General features: G+C 39.1%; 4 protein-coding genes across 5 annotated transcripts in view; 3 read left to right on the top strand and 1 right to left on the bottom strand.

Moving 5' to 3' along the window:
* Positions 1-4,142: 4,142 nt before the first annotated feature.
* Positions 4,143-9,965, top strand: engase (endo-beta-N-acetylglucosaminidase). The gene is made up of 14 exons (XM_079456202.1): positions 4,143-5,102; positions 5,185-5,261; positions 5,340-5,541; positions 5,626-5,774; positions 6,332-6,486; positions 6,796-6,944; positions 7,041-7,212; positions 7,282-7,385; positions 7,485-7,596; positions 7,757-7,941; positions 8,027-8,169; positions 8,571-8,670; positions 8,759-8,870; positions 9,000-9,965. The coding sequence occupies exons 1-14, from the start codon at positions 5,032-5,034 to the stop codon at positions 9,402-9,404; spliced, it is 2,136 nt and encodes a 711-aa protein (XP_079312328.1). The 5' UTR covers positions 4,143-5,031; the 3' UTR covers positions 9,405-9,965.
* On the bottom strand, positions 9,870-16,016 carry scpep1 (serine carboxypeptidase 1). Its single transcript, XM_079456203.1, has 13 exons — positions 15,800-16,016; positions 15,315-15,454; positions 15,085-15,174; positions 14,443-14,598; positions 14,277-14,351; positions 13,991-14,063; positions 13,831-13,868; positions 13,460-13,588; positions 13,264-13,357; positions 13,058-13,171; positions 12,841-12,978; positions 11,615-11,778; positions 9,870-10,118 (listed from the first exon to the last, which is right to left on the bottom strand). The coding sequence occupies exons 1-13, from the start codon at positions 15,861-15,863 to the stop codon at positions 10,056-10,058; spliced, it is 1,338 nt and encodes a 445-aa protein (XP_079312329.1). The 5' UTR covers positions 15,864-16,016; the 3' UTR covers positions 9,870-10,055.
* Positions 16,017-16,052: 36 nt separating this feature from the next.
* coil (coilin p80) lies at positions 16,053-18,786 on the top strand (the record flags this gene model as incomplete). Of its 2 annotated transcripts, XM_079457346.1 has the most annotated exons (7): positions 16,053-16,388; positions 16,488-17,574; positions 17,713-17,805; positions 17,961-18,008; positions 18,091-18,160; positions 18,261-18,349; positions 18,591-18,786. In XM_079457346.1, exons 1-7 carry the CDS (start codon positions 16,138-16,140, stop codon positions 18,648-18,650), a joined length of 1,698 nt encoding a protein of 565 aa, XP_079313472.1. In that variant the 5' UTR covers positions 16,053-16,137. The 2 variants fall into 2 exon arrangements, with proteins under 2 accessions (XP_079313472.1, XP_079313471.1); XM_079457345.1 differs by lacking the exon at positions 18,591-18,786 and having other exon boundaries at positions 16,115-16,388; positions 18,261-18,505.
* A 393-nt stretch (positions 18,787-19,179) lies between these two features.
* rab11fip4a (RAB11 family interacting protein 4 (class II) a) overlaps positions 19,180-21,463 on the top strand; it is a 34,348-nt gene continuing 32,064 nt past the window's right edge. Inside the window, exon 1 of the mRNA XM_079455572.1 lies at positions 19,180-19,404. Within this exon, the coding sequence (XP_079311698.1) occupies positions 19,252-19,404 (153 nt within the window). The 5' untranslated portion in view covers positions 19,180-19,251. The remainder of the gene's footprint in view (positions 19,405-21,463) is intronic.

Here is a 21,463-nt window from a genome sequence, read left to right as displayed (position 1 = left end):
TGTCAGTCCCATGTGTTTTGTGTGGAGAAAGAGCATTGTTTTGGTTTGAGAAGCTATGCTCTCTCTCCAGTGTCACGTCCTTTAGTCCCGCCCCCTTGTTTCCCCGGTTAGCGGTCCATTAGTGTTAGTCTTGTCTCCAGCCCTGGTCCATCTTTCCCTTAGTGTTTCAGTCCCCTCACCTGCCTCGTGCTATCCTCCTGTTAGCTTTCCCTTAGTGTTTCATTCATGTCACCTGTGGCCACTCTCCCTGTGTCATCAGTCCTTGTTAGTGTTTCCCTTTATCAAGCCCCAGTTTCCCTCTGTCCCTTGTCGGTTCGTTTTGCACACTTTGCACACTTACCCTTCGTCTGTCTGGATTACCCGTGTTCCTGTTCCCTGGACTCAAGTTTGTGGACTTAGTTTGTTATTCTTAAGACCTTGTTTGTTTTGTCCCCCTTGTGGGAAGTTTTAGTTTTCAGTCTTGTTTGTTCATGTTTTCCCCATCGAGGGTCTTTGTTTTGAAATTAAGTCTTGTTGTTCGACACATGTCTGCCTGCACTTGGGTTCTGTCCACAACCATAACAAAAAGAGGCTATTTTGAAGAATGTGCATTGTATTAACGAAAAAGACATATCTCTGCAATAGAATGTCATAGAGACACATGGGTTGGTTTGTTTTACTCATGGATAAGAGTATTATAATATGACAGTGACGAGCCACGCCCAAAGCAACCAAACATATTACCTTAGCAACTGTTTAGACAGACTTATATCTCTGGAGAATAACATCATGGAGACATTGGGATGGGTTCGTTTTACTCATGGCTTACTGTATTATCAATTGGCAGGTGCCATGCCGCGCCCATAGCAACCAAGTAGATTAGCTTAGCAACCGTCTAGCCAGACCTACATCTCTCCAGTTGAATATCGTAGAGACACAGGGGTTGGTTTGTTTTACTCATGGATTAGTGTATTGTAATATGACAGGTTACAACTCGCGCCCAAAGCAATCAAACATATTACCTTAGCAACTGTTTAGACAGACTTATATCTCTGGAGAATAACATCATGGAGACATTGGGGATGGGTTCGTTTTACTCATGGCTTACTGTATTATCAGTTGGCAGGCGCCATGGCACACCCATAGCAACTAAACAGATTAGCTTAGCAACCGTTTAGCCAGACCTATATCTTTGCAGTAGAACATCATAGAGACACAGGGCCTCGGTTCTTTTCACTTGTGGTGTAGTGTGTTAACAATTGTCAGGTGCCATGCCATGCCCATAGAAACTAAACAAGTTAACTTGGCAACCATTTAGCAAGATCTATATCTCTGCAACAAAACATCATAAAGACATGAGATTTTCACTCGTCCCTTAGGTAATTTTAGTTTACACCTGTTTTTGCATATGAGTGTAAGCATGCGTAGTCTGTATTAAACTATTTCTGTAATTTTTCTTGGTGTGGGAGAGTGTCATACGTTGTGGATGTGTTATGGTGCGATTCCTGAGCCTAGTCGATGACGGCAAAGGTGCCCATGAGGCCTTGAACAATACAAATACCAAGTTCAGAAACTGTAGGCACACTGGAAATTAATTTAAAGACATTTTCACAGTTTGCGTGTGGATTTCCTAAGCTGTTTTAGGGGGCGGTTACTAACATTCTTCAATAATTTGTTAAAAGTTATACATGTTTGGAATGACAAGAGAAGCTTCAAGAGAATCTGCCAATGCCAATTCTTAAATAAATTATTAATAAAACTTACCAGTGGATGGAGGTCCAACCAGCACAGCAATCTTCAAGGAGAAGAACTAAACCAATGGCGCTTGAGAACTCCTCCCCCACGACAGCCATAAGAACCTCAAATTGCAAGGTGCCTACCACGCCATAAGAAATCCCAAAGAAGAAGCAGAAGATCACTAGAGACCCATAGTCTTTAGACATGGACCTGGCCAGATCTGGGTGATGCTGTTGCATATAAGAGCGAAACTGAAAAATAGACACAGCATGGCCAAAACCCTCTTGAGTCCTTTATTGATGCCACATGTGGGCCTTGCAAAAATATATATATTAAACCCAGAATGGTGAGCAGGAGGGCAGATTTTTTGTTTCCTAGCTCTTTGTTATAGCTCACCACAAACACCGGAGGCACAAATAAACCAAGCACCACGATGGAGGCAGCCACGGCGTAAATGACAAACCCACAATCTCTGAAAACACTCAAGTCCAGTAACTTAGGCTTGGGTTTTGTGTCATCATTTGTGTTTTCATTCCCAGGAGTGTATACCTTCTTTGGTGAGATCAGAGCTCTCATTAAAGCCCCGCAGGCACAGCAGTTGAGCAAAATCCCCCCCAAAATGAGGAAGCCCCCTCTCCAGCCATATTTATACTGAAGAACCTGGCCCAACGGAGAGAGACAACACAAGGTCACCGGGCTCCCGGCTGCTGCCAGACCATTAGCCTGCGGCCGGTTTTCATAGACACATGCTTTTAAATATCGATTGAGGATAATGAGTTCAGAGCCAAACCAAGACCTGAAATTAGAAACGACTTTATATCTATCAAAATTTTATTGACTTCCTACGGTCTGTCAGTGCATACAACTGCTATGTCTGGCCAGATGCGCACTTCTAGTTTATAACAAAAAAGCAGATCAATCCTGCCTTCAAAGTGGACAACTGCTTTTATTTGATAACATTCACTGCAGAAAAACAAGGTAATCAATAGTTCTCTTTTCCCCCCTGAAAATTATGTACCAACTACCAAGCCTACTTTACACATAGTTAATGATTATTTAACCTTCAAACGTGTCTGGTATATTCTTTTTTGGAAACACCTTACAATAAGGTGATATTTGTTAGCAGTTAGATTATTCATTAGCTAACATAAACTATCAAGGAACCATACTTCTACAGCATTTATTAATATTAATTCATGTTAATTTCAGCATTAATACATTATTACAATCATACTTTGTCACTGTTAACATTAACTTATCCACCATGAACTAACATGAATAACTATACTGGCATGTACTTACATTGACAAGGATTAATAAATGCTGACAAACTAAATTGTTCATTGTTAGCAATGGTTGGCTAAGGCATATAATAATGTTAACTAATAGCACCTTATTGTAAAGTGTTACCTTGTTTAATAAACAAATTATAGATGTTCTTCCAGAGCAACCCAGAAAAAATGTCTTAATAGCCTTACAGGTCTCAAGAAAGAAATTATTCAGATGGCAGTCTGATTCAAACGATATACATTTGTTCCTATAATATACACATTCATAAATACTGTATCTACATACTGTACCTACATCAACAATGTTTTACTCATAGCAGCAAGTGAATGATCACGACAGAAAAACAGTACTGTAACCAGAGGAAATGACTTATGGTTTATCAGCTATATTTTATCGCCACAAATTTTATTATCAGCCGATGCCGACACCAATAACATTATAAATTATAATTTAGTGCAGATTTGGAGTGCTTATAGGAATAGTTAACGGAAATATGAATATTATTTTATATTCCTAATTCATTTACTCTGATGTTATCCCAGATATATAGGATTTTAGGCTAAATTATATTTTGGCTATTTCTAGCTTTGTAATGCCAGTTCATAGGGACCAAGTTTTTGAAGCTCAAAAAAGTAAATTCATCCATCAAACAATGACCCATATGATATGACCCCAGAAAAAAAGCAACTTTTGGGGATTTAATTAGTTTTTTGAGTGATAAAATACTTCGAATATTAATATATGCAGACCGCTGTTGAATTATGGAGGCACAATGATAACAGTGAAGCTCCTGCGTGTCTTTTGAGAAAACACAAATATGACAAACAGTCACGAGACATGAAAGAACCAATGAGATTCAAAGTTTTCTGCATGCCTGACCTGTCTAAAGGTAACACCTCAACTAAAACACGCCTTGTTGTCTTCTAGCTTTCACAGTAAAAACAAACCAATTAAGAAAATTGTATGGATTATACAGAAACATTTTCAGTGCCTTGTAAAAGTTGGCAAAAAGCAGTCTACCTCTTCATTTTAGCGAATGTCAACAGTGTGTTTTCCATTCACAGAGCTTCACACATCAACTTAGGCTAATAAAGTATCTTGGTCTGGCATAGGGTGTATTTTCCAACATACAAACTGGCAGCCAGTGAGTCCGTGGTTCAGGAAGATTTTATTTTGTTGGTTTGGTTGTGATCTGTGAGGTACTGAATCTGTAAGTCTTCATGTGGCTTCTTGTTTTCTTTGTTGTTCATGCAGAAATGTAATGAATGTACATCCTAACAGTTGGATAATGTTTTTTCATCTTTAATGTCGTGCTATTTATAGTCACTATTTAACAGTCCCCTTGAGTATTTTCATTGTGAGAATGTTGCTGTTTGTTCTAAGCTGTAGTTTCAGGACATGGACTCTGACATCTCCCCCCAGGGCATCAGTGGATTGATCAGTGCTGAATTTTCATTTACACACGGTCACTGCTCTCTCTCTGCCAAATAGATAATGAAGGTCGTGTATATATTTTGTTCGATACACCCAGTGACTGACATGTCAAGAAGACCGAAGATCTGTACTTTTCAAAGAGACTTCAACTTGTTGGACAGTTCTTATGAACTTCATTTTTGTTAGACGCATATTTTCTGTCTGAAGGGACATTTTAGTAAAATCCACAATTTGTTCGTTTAACTTTTCATATAACTGATCATCGCGTTAAAATTGCTTTATTATACAGTTCACTCGGCTTTAAATGAACTATAATAGAAAAAAACGTAAGTTTCTAGCACACATTTACACTTAACAGGCAATATTATCAATGTTAAAATATGAACAGGCTGCCCTCTAGCGGAGGCACGCAGCGAAACCATCACGCATGAGCTCTGATCAGCACGCACACAATCATTCGCCAATCAGAGCTGAGGCGGAAGCAAAGCGTGTTTCCGCTTTTCTAGCTGAAATAAGTGTTGTTACTAGAAATTACAATTTTATCTGCAAATCGCATATACGTTTATCCCTTTGTTACTGGAAGGTGAAAAAATGACTACGCTCAAAAGAAAAAGGGAAGAATCTACAAGCGACGACAAGACTGCTATCGATGGGATAAGCAGGTAACTTAGTTTTGTCATTTGAGTGTTTTGTCATTTGCGTTGTATATTCACTGTGATCAACGTACAAGGAATATGTGTCCAGTTTTGAGTCCTGCCTGGATCAACCCAGAGATCAAAGTGTTCACGAAGTGATAAGTTACGAACCATCCAAATTGCCAGGTAACGTCGCTGTATTTAGTTGTTTAAGTGATTATTTGCTGAGTTTGACGAGTTAAGATTGTTTCTATCATCTGACAGCAAGGCATTACGACCATGATACAACCGAGCCTATCAGCTGCAGTGTAAAGTCACTGGATGAGTTGTTGTTATGGAAACGAAATGAAGCAAGTCCATTCAACGTGGCCACTGTGCCTCTGGCTAGCAGGTATCCTCCACTAGCCAAATCCCCTAAAAAGACATTGGTGTCCCATGATATGATGGGTGGATACTTGGAAGACAGGTACAACTCAAGAACAAATTCAACAATTTCTAATTATTATATTACGTTCTTCTGTATTTTCACGGTCCTGTCATTTTCGCCGAGGTTCATTCAAGGTGCAGAGGTAGAGAATCCATATGCCTTCTATCACTGGAAGTATATCGACATCTTCAACTACTTCAGTCATCAGATGGTAACCATTCCTCCTGCGGTTTGGACCAATGCCGCACACAAGCATGGAGTGCTGTCAATTGGTGAGACACTTTAAAGTGATAAGAATTTGGCTGAAGGTTTGCCTTTTAAAGGTCCAGTGTGTCATATTTTGGAGGAACTATTGACAGAAGTGCAATATAATATACATAACAATGTGTTCAGAGGTGTATAAAGACCTTATATAACGAAGCGTTATCTTTTAATTACCGTAGAATGAGATATTTCAATCTAATCTACATACACCGCAGGTCCCCTTGCATGGAATTTGCCATTTTATTTCTACAGTAGCCCTAAACGGACAAACTGCTCTAGAGAGCGCGTTTAAAAAATATGTTATTTCCTTCAGCAAAGAAGCAAAAACGTGACAACATCTTAGTGTGTCAGGCACCGTAGTGCTTCGAAGGGGAGGGGTGGAGTGAGCCGTTGGTTGCAATTTGCTACCACCACTAGATGCCGCTAAACTTCATACACTGGACCTTTAAGGGAAGGTGATGCAGGGAAAGGAAGAACATACAGAAAAAGTATTTATCATCAGTTAACATTAACACACAAGTTAAACCAATATGGATCTATTAAAGTATTCTTGTTCCCCTGTAAGGCACATTTATCACCGAGTGGACAGATGGAGCAAAGACATGTGAAGAGTTTCTAGCCAATGAGGAGGCTTACCGGAGAGCTGCTGACAAGCTGGTTCAGATCTCCCACTGCTATGGCTTTGACGGGTGGCTCATCAACATAGAAAATGTGCTGAGTGTGAGTAAACAAGCCGTGTCTTATTGGTGTGTGGAACTTCTTTAGGGGTACAACATTATTTGTTTTACATCAAAACAATTTACTCAAAAACGAAGATTAAGTCAACTCAAAAGAAGATATTTTGAAGAATGTTAAAAAAAGAACAACTCTGGCCCGCATTGACTTCCATTGTATGGGCACAAAACCACTGAGACATTTCTCAAAATATCTTATTTTGTGTTTCAATGAAGAGAGAGTCATATATAATTTTATAATATATAATATAAGTTTCAATTTTCTAACTTGCCTCCACTTTTGTTCTCTCCTCAGGAGATTGCTGTGAAGAACACCAGTCCCTTTCTACGCTACCTCACAGATCAGATGCATGAGCGTGTTCCCAGCAGTGTGGTCATCTGGTATGACAGTGTGCTGAAAAATGGCTCGCTCATTTGGCAGAATGAACTCAATGATAACAACAGGCAGGTCGTAACCTTGGTCCCGATGGACTGATCCAAACTGAACCAAACTGCATGTTTTTCTTTCGTTGGCTAAAAGCTTCCTGTTCTCTTTTTTAGAGTGTTTTTTGATGCATGTGATGGAATATTCACTAACTACAACTGGACAGAGCAGAGCCTGGAGTGGATGAAGTCATTCCCTGGTGCTCAGGGCCGCTTGCCTGACATCTATGTTGGTGTTGATGTTTTTGCGAGAGGGAAGGTGGTTGGAGGCAAGTTTGAGACTATAAAGGTAAGTGAGGATTTAGATAATAATATTTCTTTAGTTTTTTGCTTGTGTCATATTTAAACCTCTCATTAGGCTTTGGAGATGATTCGCAATCATGGATTTTCAACGGCAATTTTTGCTCCTGGTTGGGTATATGAATGCCACGAAAAGACAGAATTCCGTCAAAACCAGGACAAGTAAGCTCAGCAGAATATGACCAATAGAACACCAACAAATCACTTGGTGTGCTCATGTGCAAACTTGACCGTTTTATATTATCTCATCTTCCTCCATAGATTTTGGGGCTTGCTGTCTGATTACCTTTATATCCACCGTCACTCATCCAGTCTTCCATTCGTTTCCTCTTTCTGTCAAGGATTTGGAAAGAGCCTCTACTGGAAAGGACAGGTAAAGTATATAGCAGTATGCCCTGCCCTCTTCACTTCCATTACTACCTTTTGTGATGGCTGTTTTCTTAAGTTATTTCGCTGGAAGGACCGTATTTCACTTGTGTGGTCCAGATTTGCATTGCGTGCTTGTGTAATTCTTGACTACTTGAATTGTGTAGGTGGAGAATAAGAGAAGCTGGTTCAATCTGAACGCTCAGGAGATCCAGCCTCTGTACCTGTCTGAGAGCATAGGAGAGAAGGGCTGGCTGAAAACCCACGGCTGCCCAAAAGAGGCTTGGATAGGAGGTAGCTCACTGATGGTGAAGGGCATGATTCCATCTGGACTTACTGATGTCTGTGCTAGGTACAGAAGGTTTATTTCAATTTAAGTTCACCTAAACTACAAAACCTAAAAAATAACCAACATGTTTTTTTGTGTCTGTTTGTAGGATATTTTCTCTTCACGTTCCTTTGGCAGCCAGGACGTTTATCTCTTTTGTCTACCAGCCATCTGAGAATGTGAAGGTGTCCCTTGAGCTCAAAACCATAGATGTTCCTCTGTGCACGTTTGATGGGACAGATGAAATACCATGTGAGTGGCCATAAAGGGATAATTCATCCAAAAATGTATGAATAGTACTTTCATGATTTATTCAGCCTCGTGTCATTCAAACCCTGTATATGACTGTTTATTCTACAACACAAAGGAAGATATTTTCAGAAAAGTTATTTGTGGTTTTGTGTCCATACAATTGAGGTCCATGGGGGTCAGTGTTGTTTGGTTACCAACATTCTTCAAAATATCTTCTTTTGTGTTTTGCAAGTAATACAGGTTTTGAATGACTGATTATGAGTGAGTTTTATTTTTGGTTCAGCTAAACTTTTCAAGACATCTTAATGCACATAAATGCCGTTTTGCAGTACAAGTATGGCTTTATAAGAACTGTCTTGTCATAAATGTATAATTACCTCATCTGGTTTGTGTGTTTTCAGCTAGCAGTGTTTTACCAGAAGCTTTAGCCAAAGACAACAAGCTGGTGGAGCAGTTTATACAGAAATGTGGACGATGGACTTCAGAAGGCTGGATCATCCGGTTTGTGTCCAAAGATGGTTTTCAGTAATAAATCACAACCAATACATTAACCCCAAGTTTTTCTTATTAAACTCAATGTCATCCACAGCTGCTACCTGTTAAAAATGACAGGCTGCTCCCTACAAGATGTGTGTCTTCGTGTATCCCGAGATGAAGTAAAGGAAGATGTTCCTTTCAGCTGCAGGATTGGGGAGATAATGGTGAGACAGATACAGTATGCAAGTAACAGCAGGATAAAGGAGCTGTTCAGTCATGACTAATTCGTCATGTGTTAACTTCTTAAAAGTGTTCCGTTTTTAAAATGTTCTGTTGTTTTTTGTTTGGCCCAGCTCATGGATGCAGAGAGCCTTCAAAGCCCCCTGCAGCCTGTCCAGGGCGTGTGCATTAATGATGTGGTGTGGCAAACGGGTGCTCTGAGTGGCAACGGACACACAATGAAGCTCCTCTTGAACGCTACATTACGCTGGCAGTATCCCACCAACTTGGTGCGCCATTTCCGGATACACTGGAGGCGACTCCGCGGTCCGGACCCTCGCATTCCTGCGGGACCTCTGAATCTGATAGGCAGGTGTTACTCTAATCTCTACCGTGTGGTGGAGCTGGAGGTGCCTGCTGCGCCAGGTCTCATTGAGCTGGTGGTCGAACCTGTGACCAGAGAGGGATTCACAGTGCCTGAGCCCCACTGGGGTCGACGCACACTCAGCTATAGTGAGACTTCGGCAGGAAACCCGTGAGGAGAGAAACACTACATAGCTAACATGGAAAAGAATGATGAGTTGGTGCTTATTCAATATAATATTTTCTCATTTACTGCAGTGATGTTACATATATTCTGTATGGTCTGCACACATTGAGAATATCTATAACCTTGTACATGCAGATAAATGTGAAATCCAACTGTTGTTGCAATATTGTATGCCTTAATATCTGAAATGTTTATTTGGATGTGTAAAATGTATTGTTATTTTTATGCAGGATCGGTTATACATATATATATGCTGTAAAATGTGCGAACCACTTATGCAGTTCTTCTGTAAATTTCCCCCCAACAAATTAAGCAAATTCAGTTTTTATAATTATTGTGAATCATGCAAAAAATGTTATGTGAATGCCTTTCGTTTAAAAAAAATGTGGTTTTATCTGCTATTTGTGTGTCATAAGCAGATTCTTGGCAAGACGTTTCAAAATTCAAGATGTAATTAAAACTGTATAAAAATTTACTTTATTGGTCACACAATTTCAATTTGACAAATTGTACAAGACAAACACTGATTAAAATCTGAAGCAAATGGTTTAAAAAAAAGTGTCAGGTTTTGGTGAATTCGAGCATTGATTGTCTAGAAGTGGATTACAAGCTATTTCAGTTGGAGTCTGCATATGATCCATCAATCCTGCTGAGTCACCATCTTCAACATCCTTAATGCCATTGTCCCCTGGTCTGATGGTATCTGTCAAGATGGAATGAATAGATATGTTTACATGACATACAGTTGTGTTCTCACAGAAAGTGAAGAAAAAGGAATGTTAGGCTTTTCAAAAAAAATAGCAGTGTCTGCGTTTTTCTTTACAAACATTTACTGTATAAAATGAAAAATGCTTTAAGATTTAGCGTTCTTGTGAATCACTGAACTAATATTTAGTTGTATAGCCACGGTTCCTGAGAAATGCTTCACATCTGTGTTGCATGGAGTCGACCAATTTCTGGTATTCCAGCCCAGGACGATTGCACTACAGAGCACAATTCCTCAGCATTTCCTACTCAGAAACAGTTTTTGATGTCAGTTTCATCTTGGATTAAGGTCTGGAGATTGCGCTGGCCACTTCATAACGTTAATCTTGTTGGTCTGGACCAAGATGCTGCTCGCCTACTGGTTTGTTTGGGGTTATTTTGAAACACCCATTTCAAGGGCATTTCCTCTTCGGCATAAGGCAACATGACCTCTTCAAGTATTTTAATGTACTCAAACTGATCCATGATCCCCAAAATCCGATAAATAGGCCCAACACCATAGTATGAGAAACATCCCCATATCATGACGCTTGCGCCACCATGCTACACAGTGTACTGTGGCTTGAAGTCAGTGTTTGGGGGTCGTCTGACAAACTGTCCAACCCCTAGACCCAAGAAGAACAATCTTGCTATCATTAGTCCACAAAATATTGGGCTATTTCTCTTTAGGCCAGTCAATATGTTCTTTGGCTAATTGTAACCCTTTCAGGACATGTTGTTTTTTCAACAATGGGACTTTGCAGGGACTTCTTGCCGATAGCTTGGCTTAACGGGGGTCAGCTGTGGCCGGTTCTAATCTCAGTGCCAGCAGGTCATGACTGAAGGGCCCTTGAGCAAGGCACCTTACCCCTGATTGCTCTGCAGTAATGTGCCACTGTAGAAAACTACTTGTAAGTCGCTTTGGATAAAAGCGTCTGCCAAATGAATAAATGTAAATGTAAACATAGGCGTATTCTAATTGTTACAGTACTCACAGGTAACATCAGAGTTTCTTTGATCCCCTGGAGATGATCATTGGCTGAGTCTACCATTTTGACTATTCTTCGATTCATGCCATTTTAAAGAATTTGATATCATTTTAGCTGAGCAGCCTATCATTTTCTGCACTTCTTTATATGTTTTTCCCTCTCTAATACATTTTTTATCGAAGTACGCTTTTCAATTAATGATTTAATTACACAGAATTAGCAGCATGCATGTCATGACTGTTGGGTCTCTTGGTTTTCTTTTACTCTGTTTACCACAGAGAAATATAATTTCTACCAAAAACTGTGACTGATCTGGTTAGTGACTGCAATTATTTTGAACATAACTGTATGTCCTTGAAACAGAATTGAGGTAAACATTTGTTCAGACTATGATATTTAAGAATATTATATTGACAGCATTTTCTATATTGCTAACTACAAAGAAGTGTAATATAATTTATCATACCATATGTCCAGCTTTAAGGATCCAGTAGAAGGCAAAGTTTTTGTATGTCTTATAGAAAGCTCCAGTTTGGTTCTCTGTCAGTGGGTCCTCCAGTGCTGTCCATTTCATCTGGTTAAAGTATTGGAGCCCATCCCATTTCAGCCGTTTCACCCACAGCTCCTGACCTACACACACACACACCAGATACAAATTAATGATCAAAATAGTGCGGAGACATATTAAAACAGCACTCAATAATTATAGTCTTCCTAAGTATAAAACAGATAAATAAAAGGCCTCATATCAAAACAGTTCAATTGCCAGAGTGATTATATATAGTCCTGTTATTTGGTATACATCGGAGAAGATTACACTGCAAATATACAATGGTCTGTATGGTTTTGACTGTCCTCAAAAGTGGTTTCAGTAATCAGATCATAAAATATTGATGGTAATAGTAAATAGGCCAGAGCTGTTTTAAAAGGGAACCCAGTGTATAGAGAGATGTATGGCTTAATGTGTTGTAATAGCCTTACACTACTAGCATTTGTCATAAAAAACACATCAAATATTTTCTCAGCATACTCATTTTAACCTAAAGATGGTAACCATGTTCTTTTACGATGATGTCAAATGGTTGCACACAAGGCTAATAAATATAAGGTTCTGTAGGATAATATATATATATATATATATATATATATATATATATATATATATATATATATATATATATATGAATGAGAGAGAGAGAGAGAGAGATATTGTCTTCTCACCATCGGTCATTAAAGGAGGTAGTTTAAAGCTATGATTTCATACACGGTTACCTTGAACAGACGTTTACTGATACTGAACGCGTTCTTCTTTTATTGCAGGCAGGCTGGCTTTTGTCAAGAGGACATACCGCCACCTACTGTCCCTGTGTGTTTCTATAGCTGATCTTATGTTTTATGTGTCATATTTTACTGTTATATATAGAAAACATGTGAGCTTCGCTATTGCAAAAGAGCATAGGTTTAGGCTGCAACCATTTGACATCACAGATTTTGATGGAAAAAAATGGCGATCTCCAAGTATAAATATTTTTCCAAAGTTTATGAATACTGTGACAGTTACACTGTTTTTGATTTCACAATTATAAAGTCAATGCCATTGTTCATATATTAAGCCATACATCGCTCTATACCAAAAGATCGTTTTAAGAGTCTTATATACTGGGATGTTTACTCATGCTTGACAGTTCTCACCCACTGTGTCCACAATAAGATCCAGCTGGCCATTGTAGACGGTGACATTGACCCCAGCAGCCAGAAGCTCATCTACAATATTCACCACAGGCTTCATAAAATCTCCTGCCATGCTGACAAATACAGCCTCAGATTGTCCTGCAGGAACAGGGGGAAACGTATGTTGTGAATTTGCCCACACAGAAATGCCCCTGTAGATCATAAAACAGATCATTACCTCCCCATGTGACATTCTTTGGTATGACACCAAGTTTTTTTCTGATTGGTCCATTCATTAACTCTGAAAGAGACTGACGGTGCAAAGGGCGAATGTGACGTCGCTTCAGTGAGGCTGCAAAAACAAGAAAATAGCCAAAACATGTATTTTGCATATTCAACACCAAACAATATAGAGGGTTTGAATGTGCGTGTCGAGTTTCTCACAAAGAAATCCATCTGAGCTTTGAACCGGGCTGGTTTTCACAATCTCATCAGGGTCTTTAGTAAGGATGTTGTAGAAATTTACTCCATTTGTGTTCTGTAACAAGTAAGAAACTAACTGACGGCATATGTATCAACTGAAATTCGGAGCTTAAAAAAGCATTAAAAAAAATCTGCGCTCCGCACACAGTTATCTCACCTGTTCTACCACGCTTTCTGTGACGGACCACATCTCAGTGGCTTTTTGGTACTGGCCTTGTTCTACAGCCTGCTGCACGCCCTTTGCTGCTTTATTGACTTCTGCCAGTCCATTGTCATCCAAAAGAGACTACAAATAACAGCACAAACACATAAGCAGTCTTCATTCACACTTTTTTACTTATAGTCATCAGAAATATTTTACATAAATAAAGCAACTCAATAAATAGAGCTATTAGGACAGTTGACCTTTAAGATGCATTAACTCCATGAAATACTTTGATTAAATCAATACTCTAGAAATGGGTTTGATCACACGTAATGCAATCATGTCTAATATAAATACAAAGGTGTTCATTGTGAGCTACTCACTGTGCTGTAAAGATAAGGACCCCATGTCATGACTGAATCTGCAAGAAAAAGAACAATTACCTGCTGCACTGTAATATATCATGTGATGTCAGCTGAATGAGATGTAATTCCTGAATACATCACATTAATACAGTACACACTTAACAATCTTTGTACACACCTATAGGAGAGATCCAGGAATCCCCTAATGCAACCCCAGCAAAGTTACACTTGATTGAACCCGCTTGAATTGCCTAAAGAAATTAACATTGAATTCAGAATCAAAATGAAGTTGAACAGTGTTTGGTCACAAGAACAGGATAAAGAAACAAGTAAAAAATACATTTGTTAAAAGCAGAAAGCTTTTGAGGAAGTAGTAATGGTTCTGACTCATGCTTTTCCTATTTAAGATCAAATACACAGAGCGCATGACTTTCAAGTGTTTCAAAACTGATGACAAATTTTACCTTTGTGAGCTCGAGGGAAATAGCTGCTGCCATTTTGCCCCCATATGACTCAGAAAAGATGTAGAAAGGGATGCTCTGTTGGAGGAACATGGATCAGTTAGATACTCTGGTAAATTATGTGATAGACAAATTATACAGAATATGTATATGTATTTGGGCTTCATACTTGAAATTCTGTCTTAAGAGAGAAAAAGTTCTTGAGGAGGACCATCATATCTGATGCAACCATCGCAACGTCCTTGGTGAGAGCACCTTCAGAGTCTGTGTAACTGTAGCCGGTGCCTACTGGGTTATCCACAAATAGCACACTGGATTCATGCACCTGTAGAGACACAAATATTTGTCGGTTTCTTTGGAGTGTCTATAAATTAAATCTAATTCATCACAGATTCTAAATATGTGAATTGTGAAACTCAGAAATAAAAAATTCTGTCATCATTTACTCACCCTCGAGTTGTCCCAAACCTTTTGTAAATAAAATATTTAGAAGGATGCGTGTAACCAAACAGTTCTTGGCCAACATTGACTACCATAGTAGAATGATGACAATTATAGTCAAAAGTGCCCCAGAACTGTTTGCTTTTCCTACATACTTCAAAATATCTTCTTTTGTGTTCAACAGAACAAAGAACTTTTAAAAGCAATTTGTCCTATTGTGGTAGTCAATGGTGGCCAAGAACTGTTTGCTCACGAGCATTCTTCCAAATATCTTTCTCTGTGTTCCCCAGAACAAAGAAATGTGATGACAGAATTTGTATTTTTGGGTGAACTGTTCCTTTAACACAGAATGTACATTTTGTTTACACACCCATGAGGTTTCTCTCGGTTTAAGATCTCTATCCAGGGGTCCAATTTCCTCAAAGTTGCCAAAACCACAGCTGGATCCCCCAGGACCTCCCTAAAATAACAATGAACAATATCATGTTTCTTTGCTCACGGTCAGCAGAAAATGTGAAGACAATATATGACAGCTGAATGTGAATTCTTAAGAGCAATAACAGTGGTTTATCATTAAAGACAGTCAAAGAGGTCACAAACCTGCAGCCACATGACCAAAGGTAGTTCGTTATAACTAGTGCTGGAGCTGTTGGCGTAGTAAAGCCACCAGAACATATGAGCTCCATCACGTACATCCACATAACCCCAAGATTCTTTGGCTTGAACTGGAACACAGCTGCCTGTTTTAACCATAAAACCAACAACGAATTTGTACACTACAGTAACCAGAATATTTGTAGTAAAACTATGCTGATACAAATGCTAATAAAACATGGTTACCACAATAAAAACTAACAATATCTTAAGCGAAATAAAGATGATATTACTCGATATTTTCTCTAGGCGACAGGAGCAAGGTTTGGGGGTCGCGTAACATGGATCAAATGTTCATCTTTCACTTTCGTTTCTCATTTAAAGTTACAAATGTTTACAGGATCTCTGCTCGTTTTGTAATTAAATCCCCAGTAAGGTCAACGAAAAAACTATACGTAGTAGTAGTCAAATACAGCATATCTCTCACATACCTTTCAGAAACCCCCCGGCAAACAGCAGCATCACAGTCAGCATGCCAATCCACGACCGCTCCATTGTTATTGACCTGAAGCTCGCACAGTCAGGCTAGCACATTGACTGAGTTTGGACCCACCGCCTAAATGAACAACCCCAGCCCTTTGAACAAAATGATGTAAAGAACTGTATCATATGACTTCTTCAGTCAGCTGACTTGAAATGTGATCGAATAAGGAAATAACTGCAAGGCGCTATTGTCTTCCAGGCCGGAAGAGGGCGCAACAGATTGCATTACACTCCGGTTTAAAACCGTGAGCGCCTCCATCATCCTCATTGAAAACACTGCACAGGCATGGCCACCTCAAGTCTCAACTCCATCAGGGTTAGATTGTACTTCGATTATCCTCCTCCTGCGACCCCTGAGTGTCGGATGTGTTGGTTGTTGGTGGATTTGAACAAATGCCGAGTGGTCGCAGACCTGTCCAGCATCGTAAAGGAAAAGTTCGGCTATAGCCGTAAGACTCTTTTAGACCTGTTCATTGAAGATTGTTACCTGCCCACCACAGAACATATCTATATAGTACGTGACAATGACAGTATACGGTAAGTGAATTCCATGCCACCTTTTGTAAGTTTCTCTTGAGAAAACGAACCATTTAACTATAGCATTTCTAGTTAATGTAATGTAATATATTTTTAAAGGGTAAAGGTATCCAGTTCTGTTTTTGTTAATGGAGGCGAGGTTTACCAAAACTCCAAGGGTAAGAAGAGAGGAAGAGAGGACGAGGGGCAGATCTGTGTTACCCAAGCTTCAAGTAAGAAACAAAAGCAGGACGATGCTCAGATCAATGGCTCTGCACCAGCAGATAGTGGCAAGAAGAAGAAGAAGAAGAAGAAGCATAAGAAAAAGAAAAAAGAACAGAAGTCCGCCAACAATCCTAGCAGCCCTCAAAAGACTATTCAACTTAAAGAGCAAGCCGGCTCTTCTAGCAAAACCAGCAAAAAAAGCACTTCCAGTGTCTCAACCTGTGATAAATATACCAGAGCAAAGAATCAGGAGTCAACATCAAGTTCTTCAGTCAGCAGTGAGGATGAGTCTCACAGTAAGCCCCCTCCACCGAAACCTAAGCAGTCTGAAACTACCAAGAAGGCCACTGTTGCAACAAGGAAAGAAACCTCATCATCAGACTCTGACTCTGATGTTACAGTTAATCCATCAGCCAGCAAAAGCAAACTCCCTGTTACACCCAAACCTTCTCCACTTCCTGTGACCCCTAAACTGTCATCTGCTATCTCTAAAATTCCACTACAAACACCTAAACAAAGAAAGAGCTCAACAGATTCATCCTCATTTTCATCAACATCACCCAGCCGTGACAAACCCCCAGCCAAGAAATCACAGGTAGCATGTCAACTCCCCTCAACCCCGCAAAGTGTTCCTGATCTGTCCGTTTCTGCCTCTGGTTCTAAAAAGCCCCAGAATGAGACAGAGAGCACCGACTCAGATTCCAGTGAAATAGAGCTTGTGATTAAGAAGCCAAATTTACAAGGAATGGGGTTGAACATAGCTGGTTTGAGATCGAGCACTGGTGAATCGGAAGGGAGGACCAGAGGAAACACAAGAGGCCAGGAGAGAGGCAGAGGTCGTGGGGGGAACAGAGGCAGTGGGAGAGGAGGCTTTGGTAGGGCCAGGGGAACACCGTGGAAACAAGACTTGCATTACAACTATGAGAATGAAGAACATCACAAAGAAAGAGATTCTCTGACTAATGAAAGTTTTATAATACGGGTGAGAACTAAGCTATGTGTTTGCACTTACCATCTAAATGAAGTGCTACTTTTATGTGTGACACTTTTTTTTTTTTAGCATTTCAAAAGTTTTATTAGCTTTTTACAAAATTTCACACCTGATTTTGTGTTATTGTAGAATGATCCAGAACCTGAAGTCCCCCAAAGAGACTACAGCACTTTACCCTTACTCGCAGCTCCCCCTGTGGTGGGCCAAAAGATTGCCTTCAAGGTATGATAAGTCATTATGGAAACTCTTAACACTTGTTTTTTCAGCCTCCTGATAATATTACATCTGATCATTATTAGAGTTGGTTGGATTTTTTTAGTTTAAAAGTTTTGTATGCTGTGCAGGATTAATTGATTGCTCTCTTTCATGTTGCACAGCTTCTTGAGTTGACAGAAAACTACACACCAGATGTGTCTGAATATAAAGTAAAGTCCAAAGCTTTTCAAAATGTTCTTAATACACGGAAACTGTTCTGTACACTTTTAAAAATGTGATTGCTTTCTTTAGGAAGGGAAGCTTATCGCATTCAATCCTCAAACAAAGATGATAGAGCTTGAACTACTCTCACGCCGTCAAGGTATCAGCAAAACATATTCTGCCAAAGTTATTTCTAAGCCCAGAACTTGACCTCAACTTTATTACTTTTGCTAAAACACTTTTTTCTCCCTGTGTTTCAGCCCCAGCTGAACCTGGGAAGTTTGACCTGGTGTATGAGAACCCTGATGGATCTGAGGTAGTAGAATATGCTGTTACACATGGATCACAGGTACACAGTGTGCTCAAGCTCATGCTAACTATATTATGGATTAAAATATCTATACATTTTGTAGTCAAAAGACAAGCAGAGTTTAACAGTGTAGCTAAATACCTTACCCCATTCCCAAATCCAACCCATTTGTTGCTGTCTGATTATTTATTTTAATTGTCGATGTGAAAGAGGGCAGTTTATTGTCAAGTGTGTATGCTGTGGTAAGCTAAAACAAGTCTGTCTGATGTCTCTACTGCAGCTGACGGAGCGTTGGGATTCCCTTCTGGAGCCCCGGCTCATTCTGGAGAATGACAAATGAAAATCTGATAATACAAGTCTGAGCCAGAGACATGCAGTTATTGTCAATCTTTTATTGCTGTCAAGTTTTTACATATGATTTCATTGTATGTTTTTTATTTTATTCTCGATTTCAGACAAATAAATCGTTTTTTTATAAAAAAAAAATTATTGCATTTATGTTTTATTCGTAAATTATTTTCATTAATAGTGAGACCATTTTATTATGTATATTAATGGATTAACCGTCTAAAATGGTGACTAAATTAAATATAGTTTTGTTGACGGACGGTACGCATTACGTAGGTGACGTCACACCCACAACCTTCCAGCAGCAGGTGAGCGTCTCATCAGTGTGACCTCTTTCCCAAACGCAGATAATTAAACATGCTGAACACTTTTCATGCGGAGCTGCGCAGACCGATCGGCGTATGACGTCAAACCACCGCTTTCAAATCGCTCTCGTGGTACCTCCAAGTCATAGGCCGATCGGTCTGCGCAGCGCCGCAGGAATGCGAACGAACCTCTAGTGATGCTGCTGATGTCAGAGCGCTGAGTGAGGGAGAGACGATGGCGAGCGCGTACACAGACTCGAGTCTCTCTGATAACACATCATCGTAAGGATGGATGGAAATGTCTTCCCCGACCAAGAACAGCTGCTGGTTTTTCTGAAGAAGCTCAAAGAAGTCTTCGACGTGTTCGACGACGATGCGGACGGCTATATTCGCGTTGAGCACTTCGTGGATCTGGGTCTACAGTTCGGCCAGGGAGATGAAGTAAGATGCTCATAGTGACTCAATTGCTTAACTCTTATAAACGTGAAAATGAAAAGTGAATTGTTTCATTTAGTTAATACGTTACAGTGTTTTTGTACATTAGAGGCCAGTCATCGCCAAAAGCATTTCCATTAATATTATAGGGCAAACAGGTTGTCTCATTCACATAGACATATGTTTATGCTATTATAAAAATGGGTCCAGTCGTTTGTGGTGTGATCTTGGTGTAGGTACTGGATACTAACAATTTAGCCTAATAATTGCATTTCCGCTAAGTAACCAAGACAACTGTCTCCTCACTCTCTTACTTCAGCGCTGATGTCATCAGGTATCGCTTACGGATTTTCTGCAGTTTTTATATTATTTGAGTTGTGTTTTAGCTTTCTTTTGACAAATTTTCTTTATTTGTTATATTCTTTAAGTCAGCCAGGGATAACAACATAGATTAATGAATCTTAAAGTTTCAATAGAAATCTAGTTGATTTCCATAAGGATTTATCCGATGTTGAATGAAAACCTTTCATTCCTTTACTTTTCTCCACTTGGTTGATCTCTGGGGTGATCTGTCTGTTCAGTTTGTCTACTCATGAGAAATGCTTGTATTTTGAGCATGACCCAAACAAACAACATAATGACAGGGGAATCACAGCTGCTTTCACTAATCCTCATTAACCTTTTATCATCTACAGAGATGCCCATTATTCTGCCGGGGCCACATTGTTTGTCAGCAGGCCTTTTTCAGTTACTCATTATGTTTTTCAGGATGAATGAGATTTAACACGGATGCACAACCCCTAAATGTTCTACCTAATAACCCAACCAGCACAAAAACAGCTGTTAAATCTGCTCATTTCCTTCACTGTCACCATGGCAATCATAGCTTATCACTATGCTGACTGCTGATAGAAGGGCGCTTTTCATTTCAGTGAATCTATAAGATTTACCTACTACAAAAAAAAATCTTCTCTTGGGTTAATCTTAAACATTATTTTGAATGGTTTTATGTTTACATAACACCTTTATGGGTAGTTGACAGATATGGTATATTTGTGGCCTTTGGTGTGACATAGCAAAACAATTTTAAAACAAACTTTTAATATTCTATTATTTTATATTAATATGTATGGAGAGTTTGATTCCAAAATGAGATAACTCGGTTTTAAATTAGCTTTTGTGTTATGCATTCCAATTACTAATAATCAAACTGCAGGTGGTTTGTTTTGATTTAAGCCGTAATATATAAATAAACAAATATAGCATACTAACACAATAAAAACATGATAACATAATAAAAAACACGATGGATAAAAATGGAGTTATCTCATTTTGTAACCAAACTCTTCATATATGTTTAACCTATAATATAAAATAGCATAAAATAAAAATAAATTTATCTTCATTGTTTTTTCATCCTCATCTTTTTTCAAAAGATTTTGCTTTCTCACCATAATACCCTTTAAGAAATATAATAATTTATATAATACATGCATCAATAGCTGCTGTAACCTGATGTGGGCGTTAATAAACACCTTTGGATTAGGTGTATTGCCATTTTATGATATTTTATGTTTACTCCCAACAACCTGACAGTGTTTTTTTGTGTGTGTGAGCTGCTATGCCCTGTGCAGCCATTTGTGGTCGTCACTTTTTAGTTCAGCTGATTAAGATGTTTAATTGGACGACTTTACACATTAAGTTAAATCCATAATGAATACTGGGCCCGAAGGCTCTTTGACATTTAAAGTGAGTTCCAATTGTTGTGTTGGGTAGCAGTAATAAAAATGCAATGAGCACAACTGCTTCACTTCACCTGAATATTCTACAGTTTCATGCATGTTTACATTGAGCGTTCCCTGCTCAAGAAAATGTCATTCCTGATTAATTTTAGATTAGGATAATCAAATTTAGATAAACCCCTGAGAGCTTGCAAAATATACTTTGGTTACATTCGGTTCTGTGACTACTTTTCATGCTAAACATGGTGAGCAGTTTGCAGAAGTCAGCAGTGATGATGAATGGGTTGATGTTATCCAAGTGATGCTTGGATCAGGGGTGAAGG

This window comes from Barbatula barbatula (genome assembly GCF_947034865.1).
Source record: "Barbatula barbatula genome assembly, chromosome: 5".
In the NCBI taxonomy this organism is placed as follows: Eukaryota; Metazoa; Chordata; class Actinopteri; order Cypriniformes; family Nemacheilidae; genus Barbatula; species Barbatula barbatula.
This window is presented reverse-complemented; position numbering and strand designations above follow the sequence as displayed.

Coding starts and splice junctions, on each gene's coding strand:
- engase (XM_079456202.1), top strand. CDS start 5,032: ATGACTACGCTCAAAAGAAAAAGGGAAGAATCTACAAGCGACGACAAG. Junction 5,775..6,331: donor GCATGGAGTGCTGTCAATTG/GTGAGACACTTT, acceptor TTCCCCTGTAAG/GCACATTTATCACCGAGTGG. Junction 6,945..7,040: donor GAACTCAATGATAACAACAG/GCAGGTCGTAAC, acceptor TCTCTTTTTTAG/AGTGTTTTTTGATGCATGTG.
- scpep1 (XM_079456203.1), bottom strand. CDS start 15,863: ATGGAGCGGTCGTGGATTGGCATGCTGACTGTGATGCTGCTGTTTGCC. Junction 13,589..13,830: donor GTCCTTATCTTTACAGCACA/GTGAGTAGCTCA, acceptor TGTTATTTGTAG/TCTCTTTTGGATGACAATGG. Junction 12,979..13,057: donor AAAGAATGTCACATGGGGAG/GTAATGATCTGT, acceptor CTGTTCCTGCAG/GACAATCTGAGGCTGTATTT.